At 36.3% G+C, this 18,606-nt stretch overlaps 1 protein-coding gene across 1 annotated transcript in view; it reads right to left on the bottom strand.

Moving 5' to 3' along the window:
- LOC105521339 (alpha-2-macroglobulin-like) overlaps positions 1 to 18,606 on the bottom strand; it is a 50,043-nt gene that overhangs the window by 12,265 nt on the left and 19,172 nt on the right. Inside the window, exons 14-22 of the mRNA XM_011955552.1 lie at positions 15,349 to 15,491; positions 12,318 to 12,467; positions 8,621 to 8,785; positions 6,633 to 6,720; positions 3,729 to 3,864; positions 2,671 to 2,899; positions 2,040 to 2,166; positions 1,734 to 1,855; positions 1,464 to 1,515 (exon numbers count right to left, since the gene is read on the bottom strand). Of these exons, the coding sequence (XP_011810942.1) occupies positions 1,464 to 1,515; positions 1,734 to 1,855; positions 2,040 to 2,166; positions 2,671 to 2,899; positions 3,729 to 3,864; positions 6,633 to 6,720; positions 8,621 to 8,785; positions 12,318 to 12,467; positions 15,349 to 15,491 (1,212 nt within the window). The remainder of the gene's footprint in view (positions 1 to 1,463; positions 1,516 to 1,733; positions 1,856 to 2,039; positions 2,167 to 2,670; positions 2,900 to 3,728; positions 3,865 to 6,632; positions 6,721 to 8,620; positions 8,786 to 12,317; positions 12,468 to 15,348; positions 15,492 to 18,606) is intronic.

Genomic DNA, 18,606 nt, shown 5'->3' with positions numbered 1-18,606 from the left:
TGTGGTCTGAGAGACAGTTTGTTATAATTTCTGTTCTTTTACATTTGCTGAGGAGTGCTTTACTTCCAACTATTTGGTCAATTTTGGAATACGTGCGACGTGGTGCTGAGAAGAATGTATATTCTTTTGATTTGGGGTGGAGAGTTCTGTAGATGTCTATTAGATCCACTTGGTGCAGAGCTGAGTTCTAAGCGCATTAAAAGCTTACGCTTTAACTTTGGGGGGATATGGGAGATTCCTGAAAGGGTTAGAGAAGACGAGATACACGATCTGACACATGCTTTAAAGGATCCCTCTCGCTGAAGGGGAACAAGAAGAGATGATCAGGAGACTAGTTGGAAAGCTCTTGAGAGCCTGCAAGAGAAAGGACTAGAGTAGTAGAGATGGAGAGAAGTGGGTAGATTCCAGATACAATTTGAAGGTGGAATTGACTAGATTTGTGCATGAATTGGGTAGGGAGTATAAGGGAAAGAACATAGTAAAGAAGAACTCCAAAGTAGAAGAACAGATTTTTCATCATCTGAGATGAAGGAAATGAGGGAGGAGCAGGTTTGTGAGGAAGAGCAGATACTCAGTTTTAAACTTGCTAATTTTGATACGCATATGAGACCTACAAGCCTGTAAGTGGAGAGGAGTGGGCAGTTGAACACATGAGTTTGAGTTCAGGAAAAAGGTGTGGATCCAAGTTGTATATTTTTGGACACAAGTACATAGTTGTTATTAAAGCCATTGACTAGATGATTTTATCAAGGGATCTTCACATAGAGAAGAGAGATCTGCAGACTAAGCATTATCGTCAAGATGATTATAGATGGCACAGAACTGCATTTTTAATGATAATTTAATGAACTTAAAAAAGTGTTAGCTTTACCCCCTCTCTTTCAATATAGTGGTAATTTTTATATTGTTATATTAATGATATTAGTAAAATGTTGGTTTTCTACACAAGTTAGTGACCTGGAGTTCCTCTTAAAATAACTTGTTTAAGTAAAAACCTGAGTACATTTAAACTGTTAATTGAATGGTAAATCATACTAGTGTCACACAGATATTTCAACATTTTGAACATGGTTTAGAAAGACATTTGAGAAACAGATGTATCAGAAAGAATCCTGTCCTGACGTCAACAGCCTTAGTCCTTATTATTAGGCAAAAGCTTTTAAGCTTTTAAGCAAGACTTTTATTTCTCTATGCCCATTTCTTTATTCTTAAAATACAATAATAATACTTTAAACTGAAAAGTACTCTCTATTTATTTTCCTAAGAAAGTTGAAGCTCATTCCAACTGGTTTTCATTAGGAAAATGTTTTTCATCAAATGTACTTAGATTTTGAGGAGGGTAAGAGTTTTTTTTTTTTTTCTCTCTCTCTCTTAGAGAAAAGCATGCCCCCAAAAGACATTCCACAACTGTATACTCTGGCAAGTCACTTAACATGAAATTTTTCTCTATTTATTACACTTACCTGATGCACAGAACAGCGTGTTGAAAGTTTCCTCCTTTGCTATTCCTTCAGGCTTTATATTGACAAAAAATAAAAAAAAAAAGTAAAGCAATACTGAATGTATAAAAGAAAAATTAAACACTTGAAAGCAAAGGAGAAAATGCTGGTGAAAAATTGGATTGCAGATCTATCCACATTCTTGGGAATTAAATGTCCCTGTCAGATGCATATTAGATAACACTGTATGAAATAATAAGGGCTCTGAGACTCACAGAGAGTAAACTCACATACCTCAACTAGTAAGGGCTTGACTACAGTGTCCTTCTGCACAAGTGGTGGGACGTCAGTCAACTCATTGTCACACACTTCCTGAGAATGCACGGCTTCCGCAGTAGCTGTGAAATTCACCTTTCCTGAGGAACAAAGTTCTTAAGAGTTAAACGGTGATTCTATATTGAACAGTTTCTTCTTTTTCAGTTTCCCCAGTGTATCCAGTGGTTGTCTTCCTCTTGATTAGTATTAAAGGAGGAGAAAAAGTGTAGAAAAAAAATCATCTGAGCACACGAAGTGGAATTTGCTAATAGCGTTACTACTCACCCAGTGACTTTGGAGTCACAGTCCAGGACACGGTTTTCCGCCCATTTCTACAGACACAGTGAGATTCTTCATTTTTCTCTGTTGGGAGAGCCAGGAAAGCGGACGAGACTTCTAGCTGCACAATGACCTGTCCCCCCATACCCAAGCACAAGTTTATGAAGGGACGCAGAACAGGATGAATACTGGGGAAGGTGCTCTGTGCATCAGGTAAATGGACTGAGGGACAACGTCCGTCAGTCCAGAGGCACTGAGAAGCTATGCAAACATGGCCAGCTGTATCAGACACTTTGTAGTTTAGGTGTTTGAAACAAGAAAATGGAAAAACTGACAGGAGTTAGGATAAGTGTTTAGGATTTAGCCTTGTGCCAACAGAAGAAAGAGGTGTTTAGTGAAAAACGTGAAGCAATCAGGTGGACATAATGTCTGAATTTAGGAATACACAGATGTAGCAGCCTGAATGAATATAACCTTACCACCTTGGACCTGTCAGTTACCTTTTCTCTTAGTACCAGATCTGTTCCAAAATTAGGATATATCATATGCAGTTCTGATTTCCTGGGTTACCTAGGAGACCTGGTAATGAATGGTGACTATCTTCCATTCTCATTCACTTCCAGAGAAGTGCCCTTACCCGAATGCAAATGGACAAGTAGTTAAACACAGTGGCTTTGAGTGTGAAGGCTTCTCCTCGCACCACAGAATAAGGGAGGGTGAGTTCCAGGAAGAAAGGCTGGAAGGCTTGAAGAGACACGACAGGAGAGAGGCCAAACCCTGTGGTTCCAGACAAGCAGAATGCGCTGGCCTTCCACTCCGTGATGGTGTCAGGGACCTGCATCACCAGGTCTCTTACACCCGATGAGCTAGTGAAGGAGCAGAGAAGAGGAGTGTGAGCAAATCTCTCTTTATTTATTTATTTATTTATTTAACACAAAGCATGGGTGTTCCTAGAACATGATAACTCAGTAACCTAGTGTGGTAAATGCTAAACTTGATCTAAGGGTTGGTGCTCCTGGTAAGGTCTTAAAGTTTTTTTGTCCCTACCTCCCTTACTCCCTCCTTCCGTCCCTCCCTTTCTTCCTTTTTTCTTTCATTCTTTCCTTCCTTTTGTTGTTTCTTTCAACCTCCCTCCCCTCCCCTTCCCTTTCCTTTATTTTTTTTTTTATTTTTTTTTGAGACGGAGTCTCGCTCTGTTGCCCGGGCTGGAGTGCAGTGGCCGGATCTCAGCTCACTGCAAGCTCCGCCTCCCAGGTTCCCGCCATTCTCCTGCCTCAGCCTCCCGAGTAGCTGGGACTACAGACGCCTGCCACCTCGCCCGGCTAGTTTTTTGTATTTTTTAGTAGAGACGGGGTTTCACCGTGTTAGCCAGGATGGTCTCGATCTCCTGACCTCGTGATCCGCCCGTCTCGGCCTCCCAAAGTGCTGGGATTACAGGCTTGAGCCACCGCGCCCGGCCCCCTTTCCTTTATTTAAGAGGGCTGGTAGCATCCTACTTTCTATTATATTTCTATAGACCAAATTAAAAAAAAAAATTAACATTGTTTAATTATGAGATAAATGAACTATAAATCTAAATATTTACCAGCAAAGAGCAGAACAGAACTAAAAGGATCAGGAATCCGGGATAACGTCAGTCATACAGCAGGATTCAAACCCTTTCCTAAACTAAATTCCAGGCAACACACAACTTACTTGACTACTACCAAATCCCAGATCCAGGTCTCAGGGAAGTACTTCCGGACTATCTCTTCCACTTGCAATATCTGAGGTTCTTCTCCGACCATTGGGTACATTATTTCTCCTAGGGGTAAGCCTCGCAGACCTGGTCCTGGAAGACAACACACAGGCCTCAGTGTGAACCTCATTTTTTATAATCAATTTCTTATTGCTGCCTTATTTCTCAAGTGGAATAAGGTCATATGCTCAGGGAATGTTTATTATTGGAACAATTTAATCTATCAGCTTGTTATTTTGTTCACTTACCCATAGAAAGGCTAATCCTATTTTTTCTTCAAACAGAATCTAGAGCTAAATATACTTTTCTTTATAAATAAAAGCAAATGACCTGTACATGTACCTCCTGAATCTAAAATAAAAGTTGATTAAAAAAAAAAAACAAATGTAGCTCTCTCTAGGATGATTATTCAGCTGGTGAAGGGAAGGATAAAGAGTAATTTAATACATCAAATATTGCTTCTACACTGAAATTGTGTTCACATGTCTTCTGTTTGCAGTGAGAATCAAACAAGAGGAATGGATATTAGTTAAGCAAGATGATTTCAGGAATGATTTTTTTTTGTTTGTTTGTTTCAACATTGAATTAATATGGAGATATACACAATAAGCAACAGGATTCAGTAGAGTATGTGGTATAGACAATGGGGAGTCAGGAATGAAAAGACAATCAACTTTAGTTAGGCTGGAAAAGACTTAACCAAAGCGGAACCTAAGATGATCATTCATGGATGGGAGGCGGAGGAGAATGGGGAGGCATTCCCAGGAAACGACTGTGCAAATATATACACAAAGGTGGAAGGGTGCTTCACAGGGATAATAAAAATTTACCCTCTAGAGTAGAATGGCTATTTTCAGGATGTGTTTCCCAAAATTATGTAAACAGAAGGTGTAATATATAATAAAACATCATGAAGGCTAGGACAAATAAATAAGGTCTGTTAAGGCGGGAGTTAGTTAGCTTGATAAAAAAGAAATTGATATTCCAGAGATCAGAAGATATACATATATATAAGATATATATAATCTTAATATATTGTTAATATTATCTTAAATATCTTTATTATGATAGTATTCTATAATATATCTTCTGATCTCTGGGGCATCACTTTCTTGAGATAATTATATATGTGTGTAATGTGTATAATTATAAATACATATATGATATATATAAAATAATAGATGTGCTCTTTTAAAACCTTAAATGCAATAATCTTATGAATTCTGGAAGTAGTGACTATGTTTGAGAAATAAGTGACTTGAGAAAAGCAGTGTTTAAGGGCATGCGGGATAGATGGAGGTAAAGAAAAGCTGGAGGCAAGGAAGATAAATTAGAATGGTTTTTCAGTAATCTAGCTATGAAATAATGACAGACAGACTAAAGTGATGTAACTGAAAATGAGAAGGAAAAAATGGATAAGCAACAAACACCAAAAGAAAAATTTGTGTAGAGTATTATAGAATATTTGGGGTTAGAGTGTAATGATGTACTGTGAGTTTTCATGTTTTCTGAATCATACCTTTGTTTCCATTGATCTATTTTCTCTTAGGGTTAAAAAGAAAATACACACTTAGTGAAATGAAAGTGAGTTAATCATGCTTTTCAGTTTCTTTTTTTTAAACAAACATGCCATTAAAGGAATCATGATTTTTTTTCCCTTTTACAATCACAATACCTCCGTGAGTTTGGTGTTGTCATTCTGACTTCAGATTTAAAGAAATTGAGCCTCTAAAAGTTAAGTTAAGTGAGTCTGCAAATATCCAAAGTCACATAGTCATAGCAGAGAGGAGTGTGATGAAAAATTATCCCTTTGTTCTTAAAACAGTGTTCTTTTTTCACTATACAGGATTTTTTTTTTTTTTTTCCTAGGGAGGAAATATCCTTAATGACTCCTTTGTTTCCAACTGGAACATTACTTCTTGCCTTCCCAGGCAATGAATCTGCTGTATTAAAATGTGTTTATTCTTTTTTTTTTTTTAACACTTTTTACTGCCATCCTCATTTTTTATTAAAAAGTAAATTGAGTAGACATTCAAGCATGCAGAGAAAATTTTCTCTAGGTCTGATGGCAGTAGAAAAGAATTTTGAGTTAGGCCCTTTTCAATTTTTCCTCATTTCCAGGTATACTTGAAACATACACAGAGACTATGCAGAGGTAGTGTATCTGCCAAAAGTTGCATTACTCTCTTTTTGCTCAATATTACATAAATCACTTCACTTTCCATAAGAATATATGACAGAGACAGTTAATATGCACATGAGCCTTCCCATTTCTCAGCCTCTTTTGCATTTAGGGCAGGAACATGGGCGGAAGTGATGGTAAACCATTCCTACTCCTGGCTTTAAGAGTCACATGCAATCTCCTTCCCCATAGGTATGACCCTGAAAGCCACGTTGGCGATGGCAGAGTCACCAGAGGAAAGTAGATGGTTCTCTCTGACTCACTGTTTGGCATGGAGCTGTTCTGGAGAGCGTCTGAACTCACAAGTAGATTTTGTATGAGCAAAAACCAAACTATTACATGCTTACCCACTGAGATGTGGGAGTTTGTTTGTTACTGCCATTTAATCTAATTCTGACTAATTCAGGTATCGAATCCACCATGGATAAGGAAGATCTAAAATGGCAAGACTATTAAAAGCAAAAACAAAAAGGTAGTTGATTTTGATGTCAAAGAGAAAATAACAATAATTGCTTAAAAATCCTCTATTCGAGGAAAAAATATTATTTGGGGCTAACTTACCAAGAAGTTGCTGCAGTCTCAAGATCCAATACTTAGAAAAATAGCTTTTCACCTTAAAGCAACCCAATAAAGCACAATTTTTCTTCTATTCTGTCAGACAAATAAATCGCACCCTTACCTCCTATTATGCTGGCACGCAATCTTCGTGGTAGACACAAAGGTGGCTTATGGATTTTTGAGTTGGTAAAAATAGCTAATCCTATGGCCTGAAAAAAATTAATTGTTGAAGTATAGTGGCAATCCAATCTTGAGACTGTATAAGTAATTTCCTGAATTTGTATTGTACTTTCACTATTACGTTACATATACCTCATAGGCTCATCATGAAAATTACACATAATAAGGAGAGCTATTTATAAATAAGAAAACAGTCATAGAAGGTCAAGTTCATTAAGTATTGAGTGAACAGGAGTGGGAATTCAAATCTGTTTCTGATTCTTATTTCTAAATATTATCTGGTATACTCTAATGCTCCTTAATTTTTTTTTTTTTTGCATCCTTAAAACTGAGTATTTTAGACTTCTTTTTCTGCATGAAACAAATATCCATGTCTATGCACGCATATAGAGAGCTCTCCTTATGGCTTTATTGCAGAGAGAATTTTTTTTTGCTTATTTCTTGTCATTTTAAATGGAAGGTTTGCATGTTGGAGGTTGTTCTTTATAATCTTAGTAAACTCTGTCTTGTTTATGTTTCACCAAAAGATATGGCTTTTCCTTAACTCATTTAACTCATTTCTGTGGTCCTTTCCTCTTTTTTATCAGTTTCTTTTAACTGTCTCAAATGTCTGCATCTAAAACCCACATTCAGATGCCCACAGTTGTCTACAGTCCACCTGTTTCCGTCTTCCCCCTTCTTCAACGTAGGTCACAGATAAATATTATTTGCTGTTTTATCTCACAGTATTTGGGAAACTGTGGGACTCCTGAGCACAGTTGTCAATGGGGGTTGCGTACACAACAGGAAGAAATAAACCAGAAATAAATGTTTAGAGATTAAACAGCTAGTTAATGAACCAAGAAGTATTCTTTTCATCCTTCTACCATCTGATTTATGATTCCAGGAGGTCCAGAAGAGAGAGATTTAAATGGCTTTCAGCTAAGCTGTAGGCCTCTATCAGATGAATGACATATTTTCTTGATGGTGTGATGAAAGTCTTTAGAGCTTTTTGATAGTGATAAGATTTAATTTCACAACCTGAATAATTCTGCTCAGTTAATACTAAATAATTACATTTTTAAGACATCTTGACATTTCTAATACAAGTTTTGTTAATCTTTTCTTAATGAAAGACAACTTTAAGTTTTCCTGGAATTTTATTGCCCTGTGAGGACTAGAGTTTTGCACTTTATGTATTCAATCCTGTATTCATTCAACAAGCTTTTTTTGTTTTTTGTTTTTTTCTGAGATGGACTTTCGCTCTGTCGCCCAGGCTGGAGTGCAGTGGTGCAATCTTGGCTCACTGCAAGCTCCGCCTCCCGGGTTCACGCCATTCTCCTGCCTCGGTCTCCCAAGTACCTGGGACTACAGGCACCCACCATCGCGCCCGGATAATTTTCTTTTGTATTTTTAGTAGAGATGGGGTTTCACCGTGTTAGCCAGGATGGTCTCGATCTCCTGACCTCAGGATCTGCCTGCCTTGGCCTCCCAAAGGCTTACAGGCGTGAGCCACAGCGCCTGGCCTCATTGAGCAAGTATTTATTGTGCAAATGACTGAGATGGTGGCCGCCAACAAGGTGCTCACCTTTTCAAGAGTGTCAGACACGTGGAAAATATTTTGTTTTGGTTTTCTCACATATTGGAATCCCCAAGAGTCACTGACTGAGAGCAGAATATGATGGTGGTAAGCAGCTTTGGGTTCCATTTGGTTAAGGATTGCGGCCTAAAAGTAAACCACTCGCTGTTTCAGGTGGTAGAAAAATTCATGTGTGAACATCTGTATGTCCACAAAGTTCTCTGTCTCTGAGATTTCAATATTTTTCTGTTAGTTATCATTCTGTTAGAGGGAGGGGAGAAAAGATCCTAGAGCTTAGAAGTCCATTGTTTCTCCATCTAAATAGAGACGTAGAAATCAATTTTTGTTATGCTTTAGGAAAAAATAATTACCATGAAGGTACGGTAAATGTCATCGCCCTCCAGGACTTGCTTTGGTGTGGAAGTGATTCCTCTGTGAGTTGTGTCTTTTGCAATGTTGCATTTTTCATCATATTCATCCGCAGGACCTCCAACTCTAAAGGTAAACGGACTCTTCACTGGTAGCAAGTTATAGACCTGCAACATTGAGAGAACAAAGAAAATCTCTTTCTTTTAAACAAATTTTAAAATGTGATAATGTCCCACAGGCGATTTAAAAGATTATGGTGTTTACTCAACATGCCCATGCTTACATTATGAAAAGCAACACAGAGAATCATGGAGTGATATCAAAGGTCATGGATTCTAATTCTTTTGTTGTGCAAAAGAAAGTAATATAGAGAGTGATGAAATGAATTGATCAAAATCTTAAAATTCATTTTGGTTGAGTAAAAATAAAAGTCTCTATTTCCCAGAAAACAAAAATGCCTACTTGTAAGAGAAAGTAGAAAATATGGATGTCAGAGACACGTAATGAAAAAATAAAAACCACTCACAGCCCTCTCACCTACAATAATCCCCGTCAATACTTGATGCATTTCCTTTTTCCATTTCATATGATTAAGGCTGTATCAAGTTTTCTTTTTAGTCTACTATATTAGGACCAAGTTTAGCTTAAGAAAAATCCAGGTGCAGGGACACCTGAGAAATAATTCAATTCCACTTGGGTTTTGCCCAGAGCCTAGTGTAAGGCCACCTGCTCAGGTATACAGTGTTCAGGACATTAAACACACCTTCTAATGCAGACCTTCTAATGTGGCTTCTGTCACTAGTCATCTTGCTACTGTAATAACTTAGTAATTGTTCTTGTGCTTTCATTCTTGCTCCCAGACTCTTAGCAGCAAATATGATCTTTTTAGTAGATTCATCTCAATTGTTCACTCTCCTGTGTAAATTTCCTCATTGATTTACCATTGCATTTACTATCAACTCCCAACTCCACACCAAGTAAACAGAATCTGCCATGATCTTCCTAGTTTTCCATCCTACCTGCAGCCTCTATCATCCTCCCCTCTCACTGTTACATATTAGGTGATTACCTTTTCCATTTCAGTACACTCCAAATTCATTCTGACTCAAAATCTTTGGCATGCTGCTGCCATTTTTTGTAAACTTGCTCTGGCCTCTCCACTATTCTCTAATGTAAACATTTCAAAATTGCTCAACTATTTCAAAAATTTCTCAGCACCTTTATTCTTGGTATCAAAACTCTGTTTATTCTTTTCATAGTATTTATAAAAATCTGGAATTATATATTTATATGTTTTTGTTGCTTATTTGTTTTTATATCTCACAAGGTTATAAATCAAAATTGTAAAAGACCAAATCTGGATTGTCCATCATTAATAATCCTGGTCTCAAAACAAAGTCCATCTTATAGTCAAGATGCAGTAAATATTTCTTAAATAAATAAGTGAACCATGAAGCCAATAAAATATAGGGCTATTCTGAAATTGCTTTATTGCAAGAGACATTTTTAAAGACAACATTGAATGGAAACTCTCTTTTGTTTACACTTAAAACCAGTGAGTGAGTGTCTGGATTTTAAGAAAAGCATAAAATTTTTGCATAATTTCTTGAAATTATATTAGTGGTGGGTTAGGAAGCGGATTTAAAAGAAAAGAAATTAGAATCGAATTCCTCCTTTAAAATGCATTGTTTTTATCATCAATTTCTTATTGTTGCCTTATTTCTCAAGTGGAATAGGTCATATGCTCAGGGAATGTTTATTATTGGAACAATTTAACCTACCAGTTTGTTATTTTGTTCACTATCCCGTAGAAACGCTAACCCTATTTTTAGTATATCCTAGTTGTGTTTTCTTTATTCATAATATTAAATTAATAATACCCTTCTCAAATAATTATTATTTATTTACTCATTAAAAATGTTTCAATCATCTGTTGTACGTAAGATTCTGTGCTAGGCAAGATGATAGAGTTAAGACCTATCAGTATGTGTCTTCAAGAGACCCATCTCATGTGCAAAGACACACATAGGCTAAAAATAAAGGAGTGGTGGAAAATTTACCAAACAAAGAGAAAACAGAAAAAAAAGAGGTCGTAATCCTAGTTTCTAATAAAACAAACTTTAAACCAACAAAGATGAAAAAAGACAAAGAAGGGCATTACACAATGGTAAAGGGTTCAATTCAACAAGAAGAGCTAACTACCTAAATATATATGCACCCAATACAGGAGCACCCAGTTTCATAAAGCAAGTTCTTAGAGAATTATGAGGAGACTTAGACTCCCATACAATAATATGGGAGAGTTTAACACTCCACTGACAATATTAGACAGATCATCAAGACAGAAAATTAACAAAGATATTCAGTACCTGAACTCAGCTCTAGATCAAGTGGACCTGATAGATATCTACAGAACTCTCCGTCAAAAAACTTCTTTGTTTCTGCCTTAATTTCATTATTTCCAGGAGTCAATCAGGAGCAGATTATTCAATTTGCATGTAATTGTGTGGTTTTGAGTGAGTTTCTTAATCTTGAGTTCTAATTTGATTGCGCTGTGGTCTGAGAGACTGTTTGTTATTATTTCCGTTCTTTTGCATTTGCTGAGGAAGGTTTTACTTCCAATTATGTGATCAGTTTTAGAGTAAGTGCTATGTGGTGATGAGAAGAACTGAAATCATAACAGTCTTTCACCGTCTCACACCAGTCAGAATGGTGTTTATTAAAAAGGCAAGAAACAACAGGTGGGGGTGAGGTTGGAGAGAAAAAGGCACACTTTTACAAAGTTAGTGGGAACGCAAATTAGTTCAACCACTGTGGAAGACAGTGTGGTGATTCCTCAAAGATCTAGAAGCAGAAATACCATTTGATCCAGCAATCTCATTACTGGGTATATACCCAAAGGAATAGAAATCATTCTATTATAAATGTTCATTGCAGCACTATTCACAATAGCAAAGACATGGAATCAACCTAAATGCCCATCAGTGATAGACTGGATAAAGAAAATGAGGTACATATATGCCATGGAATACTATGCAGCCATAAAAAATGAGATCTCGTTCTTTGCAGGGACATGGATGGAGCTGGAAGCAGTTATCCTCAGCAAACTAACACTGGAACGGAAAATCAAACACTGAATGTTCTCACTTGTAAAGTGGGAGCTGAATGCTGAGAACACATGAATATATGGCATGGAACAACACACACTGGGGCCTGTTAGGGTGGGGGCAGGGGGAGGGACAGCATCAGGAAGAACAGCTAATGGATGCTGGGCTTAATACCTAGGGATTATCTTTGTTCACTGATGATATGATCCTATATCTAGAAAACCCCTAGATAGGTGATGGGTTGATCTGTGCAGCAAATCACCATGGCAAATGTTTACCTATGTAACAAACCTGTACGTCTGGCACATGTACCCCAGAACTTAAAATAAAAGTTAAAAAAAGTGATTCTGTGCCAGGCATAGCACAGATTGTTTTGGCAAGCAAGATTGCTCCCTCAATGAGAATATAACAGAGAATACAATGAGATAAAGTATGTAAAGTACTTTATGCAATTTCTGCTTGTTGTGGAACTACACCATGCCTCTTACTCTGAAGAACTTGTTTTTTGCAAACATTTTGGAAACTTTAACTTCCAAAAAATGATCTTATCATGTGAGCATTTCATGATCTCCAAGGCTGGAATGAGACTCACAGATTGAGGTGAGAGCTCAGCTTCAGGCTTCATTAGCAGCACACTCTGGTCTATAGCACGGAGGGCACAGAGGGAGAGGGGGGTGGCTGTCACTTTCAGGTGGGTGTTTGAGGCTGGCAGGCTCTGAGCTGAGGAGAATCTCAAAGTTACCTGTAAAGAGGATGTGATTAAATCAGACACTTTTATAATTATTATAGTAACCAGCCTTCCTTCTATTCCAGGCTAAGAGTAGTCTTTTCTATACTTCCTTTCTCTTTATTCCTCTTAGAGCAGGATTAAGAACAGCCTAGGAACTACCAATTCAGTGTCTCTAGAACAACCTGGAAATGTGACGCCAGTTAACTCAGGTTTTCTATTCCTTACATAACTGGTGAAATATAAATGGACTTTAATCATATAGAAATAAAACGCTGCATAGAATTGAAAACACACGTACAAGAAAGATGCATACCTTGCTATCACTGACCTATCTCTGTGCAGTGTTTTTGTGATGACTGTGTGTAATTTGCATGGTGATATGAAAATCACACTTCACTCCTGAGACCAGTCAACAGAAGTCTCCTCCAGTTGGCAGTCTCAGTCATCTGAAATTCTAAAGCAGTGTGGGACTGTGCATCATGATTGGGAATTTATTGGTCCATTTAATAAAATAAATATCTAATATACAGCCTAAGAGTTCATTGGTTCAGGCAATTTAAACAATGGTGAATAAAGAACAACAGGAAATTGTGCAGAATTTTTCCAAAAATTTGATTCTACTTTGGCCAAAAAAATTAATTGGCGAGTAAATCTATTAGTTCCTTCTGTTGATACAGACATTTCTTGAGTAGAATCTGAGTTATATAGTAGTAGCATCAGGTAACTTCCTCAACTCTTGGACTGAAAACTGATTTGTATTGGAATGAAATATCAATATGTTTAGCTAAATAACATCTGACTTAGGTTGGTAAATTTCACTATGACAATCCAGCTTTGTGGTCTACTGAATTAATATAGCAGTTTGGAATCACTTATCAGAAGACATACATGAAAAAAATCAGTGACTATTTATCTTCAAGATGCAGTAGTGTTCATCTTTCTAATTCAATATACTATGAAAACATTGCTTATGGAGAATCTCTTTGAAATATATTTGTTATTTTTAGAAAATTTAAGTTCATTAAAATATGTTAGTGACTGTCCATGTCAAAAGAGCAAGTAATTTGGGATTATAGTAAACTAAAAACACTATTAACAAGAAGTGGACATGTTAGAAAATAGAAAATGTTTTACTGATATGAAACGTAACTTTAAGGCATATTTCAAAGCAATCTGTACCTCATATATTATATTAATTATTACCAATGTTATTCTTAAGGAATAATTATATCCAGTTGAGTATAACACATGATTCCAACTATTACATAATATTTAATGTGTACACTAAATCTGTTGTTTTTAAGTGAAGAAATAAGTATATGAAGTTTGAATAGAAAGCTATTTTTCTCTGTTTCAGCAAAGATTGAAAAAATTTTTAAACGTATCATTTTGCAAGGATGCATGTCTGACTTGGGATCTTTCCTCACATCCTCAGTGCACTATTTATTTGCTCACCATCCCGCCAAGATGTCTCATTTTTAGGGTGCTTAATTTGTAATTTTAATAGATCTACTGTTTTTCTAATTTTTGTGGTAGTCAACTTTCTTGTGAATCTTCTTATGAATCCTTGTTCATATTATTTTTTACAGCTGGTCTTCAGTTCTGATCAATGATGATTTAAAAGGTATTTGACATGAAGTGATTGAATGTAATGTCGATGGGCTTTTGCTTCTATGGTGAAGTTGTATACTGTTGCACAGGGACTGTCATATGCTTTGCAAAATCAGAAGTGTTTTTCAGACTGGAGTCCAGGGAGAAAGTCACTTTTCTGCCAATTCTGTTTTATAATACTTCTCTCATTTCCAGAGTGTGAAGAGGATACTGACCCACCCGAAAGAGACCTCACTGCTAGAACGAATAAGATGTGCTGAAAGCCGGAGCATAACTTGGCCACTCCGAGATTTAACAACCAACGAACTACCCATCATTAACAGTAAAGGTACTGAAGCATGAAGCAGTGTCTTCCCAGTGGGTATGAAACACACAGAAATGCAAACAGAGCAGACACTGTGCTTCTTGGACACACCATCCAGGTTTAATAGCACTCTTCAGTAACGTGGAATTAAAGGTTTACATCAGAATCCACTGTGTATTTTTCTTATTTCACTGTATATTTAAAACAAGATAGCCTAAATATAGGTCTCAGGGCAGAAATGTTCACTTGCTATAAACACATTTTGTTTTAATCTCCACAAAGCCCATGTTAAAAAAAAAAAAAAAATCCAGGTTTATTTGAAAACAGGCATTTGAAGTAGGCAGCTCTTATCTGATTGCTAACGTTAGGATTATGCTGCCAGAGTAGTGAAAATCAGATAAACAACACCAAATTCTGTTGGAATAAAGCATACTTGTATCTCAGTGAGCTTCACATGGCTGCTCTGCGTTCCTTAAATAAAAAATATGCCATTTGAACCTATGTTAAATTTTTGTGCTATCATTATTTTTAGAGTGTCCAGGCTGTTTCTCAGCTGTTCTATATTATCAAGCTGAGTTCAAACTCGTGACAACTGACTGGTGTCTGTAGCAGTACATGGAAGTGTGCCAGTGTATGATGGGGTACAATTGGCACAGCCTTATGAGGCATCATTTTTAATCGAAAATATTAGCAACAAAAGATTTTAAAATTAAAACTATTAAAGGTTTATAGATGACTTGATTTTGAAATTCATATGAATTTTATAACAAAACAAGAGACTTTTAAAAAACTATGTTTATGATTGCCTATTTTGGATGTCAGCACTAGACCTCTCAGTATGACATCACTCTCTGCCTTTAGAAGTAGTTGGGAGAAATGTTTTAGGAGCACCGTAGGCCTATTTTCCTTATTACCTTCTTTTCCACACATCACAATGGGAGAAGAATAAAAGGACTAGCCTTAAAGAAAACAACCCACCTTGTTGGCAAAACAGTTTTCAATCTCAAGCTTGTCGGCATCTGCAACAATTTCTCCATTAGGTAAAACAGCGTAAACAAGCAGATGAGCACGAGGAGCAGAGTCTGATTCCACTCGAAAGGAGAAGGAAAATACCCCTTTCACTGGAGAATTGAAAAAGAACAAGTCCAGAATCATACAGTAGCAACAGAATTCTCAATTTTATTTTTTAAAAAGGCATTTCCAACTACGGACTTTATTTACATTTGGAGCACACTGAAGTAAGAAAAGACCTGCATTTATACCACTGCAGGTAGTAGTGTTCAATAAATATATGCTGAGCTAATAACGTTTACCCTTAAAATGACACTTCCTTAAAATGAGCTAATGACATTTTTCCTATATCAGGTTTAGTTGTTCATTTCCTCTGCTTAAGAAGCAAAAAGACATTTAATACATGTCTCTATTTCTAAATTGAAAAATATTATTCAGAAAGCAGTCAAGAGAGAAGAAAGAGAACTTCTAGACACTTTTGGTTATAATTCATATGTGTGTAAGGGCAACATAAAAAAGGCAACACAGTCTTTTCCTTCAGGTCATTTATAATACAGCAGGGATACAGACACAAATCACATAAAAAGCCTTGTGAGCCTTTGATTTTTATAATAGAATTCTGTGTGTTCATCTTAGTGGTTGTCCTCTGTGTGAACTACATAGTGCTTATGTAACCTTCCTCTTGATTTTTTTCATAAATGTTCTAAGTTTGATCTTTGTAGCATAAAATTATTCTTTAAAAATTGTACCCTTCCCGTATCTACAAAAGATTTGAGGGCAGCTTTCATGAAAATACGGAGAAACAGCACAGTCAAAATTTGAAACAGTAAGATGAAAGCCAAATGAACGTGGAATTCTGGAGCAGGGTTAAACATTTCAGGAGTTAATTTTATTAGGAAGCTGCAACAAAGTGGTTATTATACTAGAGTACTTAAGTTTTTCATTGAGTTTCCGAAATGTCAAAGGCAAAGTCAAAACAACCATTTACATAGCTATCATTAAATAAAATGAAGTATATTTTTTCTTAAAGAGAGAGACACTTCTTCTCCCCACCCCACCGCCTTAGGACTCAATCCATACAGGATTTAAACTCCACTGCAGAAACAAACTTTGAAGATATTGCTTGGTTAGACAGTAACTTTTTCTTATGTTATTAGAGACAACCTTACCTGCTCCAAAAAAATCAGTACAATGTCCAATAACATAAAATCAAGGATTAAATGGAAATTTAGAGTCAATGTTTCGTATTTGAATGAATGTATTCAAATTTTGTGTTTTACTTCAAGCAGAAAGAAAACAATCAGTAAGAGATTATACAGACCTAAGAGATGTTACAGACCTAAGAAGAACCTATGGTGAGCGGGGTCTTAGAGTGTGGGTATTGCATCCTTATTATGACCTTAGAAGCCTCCTTCTGGCTCAGAAAGACTGGGAGAAAGTCTGTGAAAAAAAGGTTTTCATCTAGAAGGAGAGTTACAGGAAATTTATTAACAGGCTAATCTGGAGCTCAAAAAATTACAAACATTAATATTTGTAAATCATACTTAAATTCATAATTAATTTAAAAGGTATTTTAGGCTGGGCGTGGTGGCTCAGGCCTGTAATCCCAGCACTTTGGGAGGCTGAGGCAGGTGGATCACAAGGTCAGGAGATCGAGACCATCCTGGCTAACATGGTGAAACCCCGTCTCTACTGAAAATACAAAAAACTGGTCAGGCGTGGTGGTGGGCGACTGTAGTCCCCACTACTTAGGAGGCTGAGGCAGGAGAATGGCGTGAACCTGGGAGGCAGAGCTTGCGCGGTGAGCCGAGATGGCGCCACTGCACTCCAGCCTGGGCCACAGAGCGAGATTCCATTTCGAAAAAAAAAAAAGAAAATTATTTCAATTAAACTTTACGCGACTATTTAAAGGAAAAGTTGTAAATAGTTGAGTTAGGTGACTAATTAAAAATCAATTTTTATTTGAAAATTTATTTGAGCTCTGTTAATAAAAGTTGCTTCAGTCAGTGATAGCTCCTAAATATTCAATTTTGTTTCAGAATTTGAAACAAACAAACAAAAAGAAGTCTATTATTTCTTTATGAGATTTAACTTGGGGACAACAGGTCACAAGTAAATAGGCCAGCTGTACTTTTTTGTAAAAAATATATTTTTTTACTTATCTTTTTATGAAATGTTAAGCATTTTTCCTAGGATAACAGGAATTAAGAAATATTTGTGATTCAAGGAACTAAAGAAGAAAAGTGTGATCTAAGATAGAGAAATTCTATTAACCCAGTTGACCTCAATGACATTCAGAGAACACTCTACTTAACAGCAGCAGAATACGCATTCTAACATTTACCAAGATAGACCATATTTTCTTACCTATAAAATATCTCCATAAATTTAAAAGAATTAAAGTCATACAATCATAATGTCATTAAATTAGAAATCAGTAACAGAAAGATCTCTAAAATATCTCCCATTTAGAAACTAAATAACACACTTCTGAATAACTCATCGTTCAAAGAAGAAATCAAAAAGGAAAGTGGAAAATATTTTGAACTGATTCAAAATGAAAGTATCACATGTAAATATTATGGGATGCAACTAAAGTATTATTAACAGGAAAATGTGTAACACTAAACCCTTGTATTGGAAAAGAAGAAAGGTCTCAATCAATGACTCTGGCATCCTCATGAAGAAAGTATAAAAAGAAGACTAAATTAAAATCGATCTTTTACTGATAACGATCAGTGGATAACAATGACATAAAAATAAAATAAAAAAAAGAGAGAAAATCAATTAAACAAAATCTAGCTGTTTGAAATGATCAATACAATTGAGAAGCTTCTAGCCAAACTGATCAAAAGAAGACATAAATTATAAGTATCTTGAATGAAAGAGGTTTTATCACTATAGAAATTCAGATATTTTAAAACTATAAAAGAATATTATGGACTATTTTATGTAAATAAATTAGATAGTTTAGAAAAATAGACAAGATTTTAAATGACATACACAACCAAAAATTTACTAAAGTAGTTGCAAACTTAAATTGCACTTCATTAAAGAAAATAAATTTGGACAGGCGCGGTGGCTCAAGCCTGTAATCCCAGCACTTTGGGAGGCCAAGACAGGCGGATCACGAGGTCAGGAGATCGAGCACATCCTGGCTAACACGGTGAAACCCCGTCTCTACTAAAAAAATACAAAAAATTAGCCGGGCGAGGTGGCGGGCGC

This window comes from Colobus angolensis, unplaced genomic scaffold, assembly GCF_000951035.1.
Source record: "Colobus angolensis palliatus isolate OR3802 unplaced genomic scaffold, Cang.pa_1.0 Scaffold11, whole genome shotgun sequence".
NCBI lineage: Eukaryota > Metazoa > Chordata > Mammalia > Primates > Cercopithecidae > Colobus > Colobus angolensis.
The sequence above is the reverse complement of the archived record's forward strand: the minus strand, read 5'-3'. Positions and strand labels throughout refer to the sequence as shown.